General features: G+C 54.2%; 1 protein-coding gene across 1 annotated transcript; it reads right to left on the minus strand.

The window, feature by feature from the left end:
* Positions 1-1322: 1322 nt before the first annotated feature.
* Positions 1323-5905, minus strand: EOMES (eomesodermin). Its single transcript, XM_040548991.1, has 6 exons — positions 5060-5905; positions 4772-4926; positions 4540-4661; positions 3965-4123; positions 3813-3874; positions 1323-3147 (listed from the first exon to the last, which is right to left on the minus strand). Exons 1-6 carry the CDS (start codon positions 5824-5826, stop codon positions 2412-2414), a joined length of 2001 nt encoding a protein of 666 aa, XP_040404925.1. The 5' UTR covers positions 5827-5905; the 3' UTR covers positions 1323-2411.
* Positions 5906-6648: the final 743 nt, after the last annotated feature.

Here is a 6648-nt window from a genome sequence, read left to right on the forward strand (position 1 = left end):
CCTGGAGGTGTCCAGGGGAAGGGGGCGAGCACCTTGGGGTGGCCCCCGCCCTCCCAGCCCACGATAAGAGAGCCGCAGGGGCCGGCCAGAGCTCTCTGCTGTTTGCCGCGGTACGAAGCGAAGTGCAAGGGTAGTTAACTTTATCTTCTGCTAATGTAAACAAATAAGAAGCACCCGGTTCCTTGATCTTTATTTAAATATAGAGTTGTTTATCAGTGTCATCCTATGAAGATTAATTAGCTACCTTTATTCACAATTTGGCGTCTGACACCCCATTTTAGGAATGCATTATAATCACAAGGTGTTAATTGGGGCCAGCCAGGCACTTATGTTTCTATTAAACAGTGTGAGGACTTTTCACAAGTATTAAGTTTTTTTTTTTTTTTTTTTAAATCGCGCAGTGCAAAAATATACAGCCTTTGATAACGCGCTGCGGCGGCATCGTGCTCCAGAGCGCCGGGCGAGCGGGGTCGGCAGCGAGCTTCGATGGGGGGCAGGAGAACAGGGAGGGGAACCCCTAAAAGGAAATAAAAAAAAAAAAAGGAAAAAGGAAAAGAAAATTTAAAAGGAAAATAAATAGAAAAAGATCGTTCCTCAGCCGCTTACAAATTCCTGCCAGTCTCCTCCCATCCCAAACGTGGTCCTTCTCTCTGGGAGAGCTGTCGGGGCTCCACTGCGCTTGCACAGCGCGGCCCCGAGGTGATGGAAAGCTCCTTGGGAGCCGGCTGCTCGCCTTCCCCCGGGCCGGGAACCGCTGCAAACGACCCCCCCCCCCCCCGACTGTTTTAGCTCCTTCGGGGAGGGCCCCGGCCCGAGCCCTGGGGTTGTTTTGTTTGCAGCCGCGCATCGCTAACAGCTTAATCCCATTACCGCCTGCATTTCCTCGGGAAAGGTGCTGCCGCCGAGGCAGCCGGGCTCCGATGGCTGTGCCAGGAGGGGCTTTCTGCCCCGATAAGGGTGCGGGGGAGTTTCTTAACGCGTTCCGGGAAGAGGCGGGGGCAGAGCTCACACCTCGCCCCCCGCAGCTCCAGGAGAGAAGGGCCCTGGGGCTGGGTAGCAAGCGTGGGGGGAAGCGAAACAGAAGAGAATGGGGGCAGAGTATGAGATTTACAGGGAGAAAGAAAAAAAAACAGTAAAACCTAATACAACTAGCAGCATCTATCTGAACACAACAACAAGGAAAAACTTTAAAAAGATGTTTAAGTTTAGAGGCACCTCCGTCCCCACTCCTTAGGGATGCAGCAGCTCCAGGCTTGGGCTCCCTCCTCCCCCCAGCTGGGATGCCCAAAAGAGGCAAAGAAGCAGAGAGCAAACCCCACTCATCCCTGGCAGCACCACATTTATTAAAAATTACTATGTACATAAAAAACAGAACCAAGTTTCACTGGGAGAAGTTTGTGTGCCAGTGCTCTAGGGTTGATGAATTTAAAATGGCTGAAACTATAGGCAAGAAAGTGGGTAAGTTACATCACTTCCAGTTTGATACAAGGCAGCTGAAAATCACTTTACATACACGCAAATAGAAATCTGTTAATGGTCTTTGCAATGCTCCATATGCTAAGTTTGATTAACCAAAAAATGCCTTTTGAACTTCAAAGCACCACCGGAGGTCCTTCTGACTGAAGAACTATAGGTCAACTATTTATACATTATTCCACAATATGCTACAGTGTACCTAGACAAAACACAACTGTACACTTCCGATTTTTTTTTTGCCACCTCAGTAAAGGTTAGGCTTTTGGGATGGAGGCATGTTCTTATGCAAGTTCTGGACAAAGAAAAGTCAGATTTGGTCATTAAAACACCATTGCTAGCAACAAGACCTTTGAGTTAAAAAATCCTGCCTGGCAAGCAGGCCTTATTTTTTAAAACCATCTTCTGCCAAAGAAAGCCTTAGCTGAGCAGCATCCAACTCAGCCAATTGTGCTGCAGACAAGGGTTGAAGAAACCAGCTTGCTCTAAAGCAGAATGTAGCATCTGTGTAGCCCCCCACAGCACAGCCCCCTTTTTAATCAGAGGGGCAGGGCAGGCAGGGAAGACAGTGAAATTTGGGATCCAACCCCGTTTCCTTGCTCAGCAGTGCATAGATTTGATCAGGCCTCTGAGCCAAGCCAAACTGTACACTTTAGTGTCTCCAATAAATAAGCCATCTTGTAAAAAAAATCTAGGCTCCTGCTTACAGCTTCCACATGCTGCTCCTTCTAGAAGGCTTCTAGAAGGAGAGAATTGTATCATAATTTGCTCTTTCCCTACTTAGTTACCTGCAACAGTCAAAAAGCTTTGGCACCTTCTTTAGAATTGCACACAACAATTTAAGGTGGAAGGCAAGAGTCTTTTTGGCAATTGTAATGCAAAAAAAAAAAAAAAGGCCACCCTGAAAATAAAACAGCCAACTGAAGTAAAAGGATGCTTTAAGAACTAGTATAGAACGCATAGTAGCCCATGCCTTTTGAAGTGTCTTTGTTATAGTCCTCAGCATTAATGTCCTCACATTTCATGGATGGGGAATTTTCATTGCTTGAAGTGCTAGGGGAGAGCCGTCTTCTCTTACAAGCACCCGTGTAGACCCCAGAATCATTTGAATCTAGAGACTTTATGGAGGGTGGAGTCTCTATCCAGGACGAGCCAATTTCTTCTTTCACCTTCTCCTTGGAAAGCTGGTCTTCAGAGAAGCCTGGAGGACTTGTTCTGGAGGTCCAAGGTAATCCTGTGGTCATTTTCCTCTGGTAAGAGCCCCTGCTCCCCCAGCCAGCCATGGATGGAAATGTTGGGTCAGGGTAGTATCCCAGAGCATGGGATGTCTGAAGAGGGAGGGATTTAATGCCATAAGGGAGCAAGGTGCTAGGAGAATACTCCGTCTCGTAGGAGTTCATGTCCAGCTTGTTGGCACTAGGCTGCTGTACAGGAGTAACAAACCACCGCTGAGGAGGGCTGGCCACCTCTTCGCTCTGCTGCGGGGAGAGCAAGCCATTTGTCTGAGGTACGGTTCTCTCACCGTTGTAAAACCTGGCTGGGGGCAGGTTGTTGACAAACTGTTCTTGGAAGAACGGTTGCACACTGTAGCGGGCACCAGGGACGATCTGGTGGGATCTAGGAGAATCCGTGGGAGATGGAGTTAATCTGTCATTTTCTGAGGCTGTGTACATGCTACAACATAAAAGAGAAATACTGAGAGTTGTTCCTACAATTCCACGTATGGTATTAAAAAAAAAAAAGGAAGAAACCAAGTCATTTCTTAGCTAGGACTACAATCAGGTTGACCTGGAAGTTCATTTTCATCACCTTTTTCATTTTCATCACCTTTACAAATTCAGATTGCTTTTCCTAGACCAGGATAAAGTTTATAATATTGCTATTACCAGTATACACTGTTCTCTGCCAACCAATCCATGTTAAGTGAAACGCAGCCCTTTCAGAAGCTAGACTTTAATACCTACAGCTTTTCAGAGAGAAGTGACAGAAGTGGATGACTAGGCAAGTCTTGCTTACACTTTGAAGTCACCTATCCTGTACAGATACTGCTAATACACTGCTGCCAGCTTTCAAGCCAGCTAGCTCCTGCTGGTGTATTTAACCAAAATTCAGCAGCCTGCTGGACAATGCATCAACTCTTCAAATAGACATATGTCTAAGACAAACATTTAACATCTTTAAAATGAGCACATGAGCCAGCAGAGCTGCTAGTAGAAGTATAACTACTTCTGAAGAACTGAAGTATTAAAGAGCTTCTCTTTTTCTCTTTAGACACAAGTATTTGACAGCAGAATTACGCCTCCTGGACAGAAACAGCTGCAAGACAGACATGTACTTACGAGTCATAGTTGTCCCTGAAGCCCTTTGCAAAAGGATTGTGATCAATTTTGAGTTGTGTAATCTAAAAAGCAAGAGCAGAACGCGGTAAAAATGACATGCTGAAACCAGAACATCCAATTTTATTCCTATAGTTTTATGCACCCGTGCTTACATCAGTGTTTTGATATGCTGTAACTGCTATGAACTGCGTTTCAGGGAAAATAAACGTCTGAGTCTTTGAAGAATCGTTCAGATCTTCGACCCCATCTTCAGTCACTTCCACAATGTGGAGCCGAGGCTGGTACTTGTGTAGAGACTGCAGTACGATCATCTGAAAGGAACCGCGGAAGAGACAATGCTAAGTCAAACTGCAGCAACGTTACCGCTTATAGGCAATAGAAGTCCTTTTAATCCTCTGACTTGTGAAGGGAGAGATTTTCGCTGTTAGCAGGAGACGATTCACAGCGGGCAGCCCTCTGTTCCGCGAGGTTACTAATATGCTAAGTTCTGTAAATGCAGGAAGTATAGCTGATAGCTCTTGACTTTTTGAAAAACTCTAGGCTGAAGACATATCGCTTAAAGACAAAGAAATTCACATAGTCACTTCTGACATCGCTTCTCCTTAGGAAGACAACTAGAAAAGCAGATTTACAGCCCGTTAAGAAGGGAACAAGTGACAAGGACACTAACCTAGCGGTTCCACAGGCTGGAAAGCCCCAAGAGCCCGGTGTCCCCACCGCCATTTACCTGCGCGTTGTTGTTGTTGGCACCTTTGTTGTTCGTCAGCTTCAGCTTCCCGAAGGAGATCTCCTGCCGCATCCAGTGCGCCCCGGTGTTGGGCGACTCGGGGTGGACATACACCTTGTTGCCTAGGGAAAAGCCCCACGTCAACGGGCAGCCGGAGGGGAGAGGAGCCCTGCCAAAGGGATGGAAGCGGGGGGATCTCTGTGGGAAGCCGGGCGGGGAGAGCCGCCCTTACCTTGCATGTTGTTGTCAGCTTTGCCGCAGGTCACCCACTTGCCCCCCTGGAAGCGCCAGTGGTTGGGGTCTGCCAGCACCACCTCCACGAAGACGTTGTAGTGCGCGGTGGGGTTGAGCCCGGTGATGTTGAAGCTCAGGAAAGGGAACATCCTCCTGCGGAGGGGATCAACACCATGCTGCATGCGGGACGGGAAAAGCACCGCACCGCCGGCTGGGGACCGGACAGCATCCCACCCCGGTGGGACCCCCGCGCCCCCTCCCCGCCCCCACGCCCCCGGCCTCTTACCGGCCCTGCTTGGTGATGATCATCTCCGTCTGGTGCCGGTGGAACTTGAGCCACAGGGGCCGGTTGCAGAGGAAGACTTGCGCCCGCAGCCCGGGCCCGGCTGCCGGCACCCCCAGCGCCCCGAGCCCCCCGCAGGAGCCCCCCGCCGCCGGGTAGGGCCCGTAGAGCCCCCCAGGGGCCGCCCCCTGCCCGTACTGGTACCCCCCTCCGCCGCCAAACTGCGGCCGGCCCCCGGGGGGGCACACGGCTCCGGTGAATCCGCCGGGGGACAGCACGGAGCCGTAGGGGTAGCGGGGCGGCCCGCCGGGGGGCTGGTAGACGGCGCCGTGCTGCGCCCCAGGAGGGTAGGGGAAAAGGGCGCAGGGCCCCCCCAGCTCGCCCCCCGGGGGCCCGGGGGACTGCAGGTAGTAGCGCTCGGGGCTCAGGCTGTCCAGGGAGTAGCGGGCTGCTGCTGCCGCTGCGGCCGGGGGCAGCTCCTCCTCCCCGCAGGGGGTGGCTTTGCGGCCGTCCGCTTTGGGGGCGGCGAAGGGCGGCTCGCCCCCCTCCGCCTCGCCCAGCATGGCCGGGGCCCCCCCGAACTTCTTGGCCGCCTTGTCGAGCTCCAGGCGAGGCGGGGAGCCCGGGCGGGGCGGCCCGCGGGTGCTGCTGCTGCTGTTTCCTCCTCCTCCTCCTCCAGCGCTTCGCCCGCCGCCCTCCAGAGGATAAAAGGGGGCTCCCGGCAGGGGTCCCCCCCCCGCTGCAGCCAGCAGGGGCTCGCCCAGCTGCATCCCCGGCGGGCGGCGGTGCCCAGCAGCCCCCTGCCCACAGCCCGCTGCCGACCCCGACCCGTGGCCGCGCAGCGATGCGTCGGGGCCGGGCCCGGGCCGTTTATACCCCGCTCCTCGGGCAGCCGGGGAGGGGCATGCCTCGTCGCCGCCTCCCCCGCCCCCGCCGGCCCATTGGCTGGCCCGAGTGACACTAATTTAATTAGACAGCTACTAATTGGAACAAGTCACCTGTGACTCTGGGGTGCGCGTCCCCGACACCCCCCCCCCCCCCCCCATTCCCTCCCCGTCCACCCCGCAGCCGGCTGCCGGCATCACGCCCCGGGGGCCGGCGGTCCCCTGAAAAAGAAGGGCCAGGCGAGCCCAGCCTTCCCCCGGTGCCCTCCCCGGGCAGCACCGTGTCACCGGGAGGCACGCTGCACCTTACCGGGGTGTCTCGGTGGGAAGCTGCCGGTGCACGGGAGGCCGGCGGCCGGTTCCCCGCAACCCGCTTTCCCCTTCGGCACCGCGCTCCGGGAAGGCAGGCCGGGGATTCAGGCGGGTGCCAGAGCCCGAAATGCGGGAGTGGTCCTTTCCTCGCTTTCCCCCGGATGGGAAAGACTGCCCCAGCGGGGGAGGGAACGGGGATTTAGGGAAGATTTGGATGCCCGCCTGATTTTGCGGAACGGGCAGAGCCCGCACCAAGGACTTGGCAGCTCCAGCCCCGCAGCCCCTCTCCCCGCAGCCGGCCGCATCGCAGGGATCACTGCAACCCCAATGCCTCCTCCTCGGGGCCGAACTTGAGGGCGGCCCCAAGGAGCGGCCAGGATTTCGTTGCGGGACGAC

Source organism: Cygnus olor, chromosome 2 (assembly GCF_009769625.2).
Source record: "Cygnus olor isolate bCygOlo1 chromosome 2, bCygOlo1.pri.v2, whole genome shotgun sequence".
In the NCBI taxonomy this organism is placed as follows: domain Eukaryota; kingdom Metazoa; phylum Chordata; class Aves; order Anseriformes; family Anatidae; genus Cygnus; species Cygnus olor.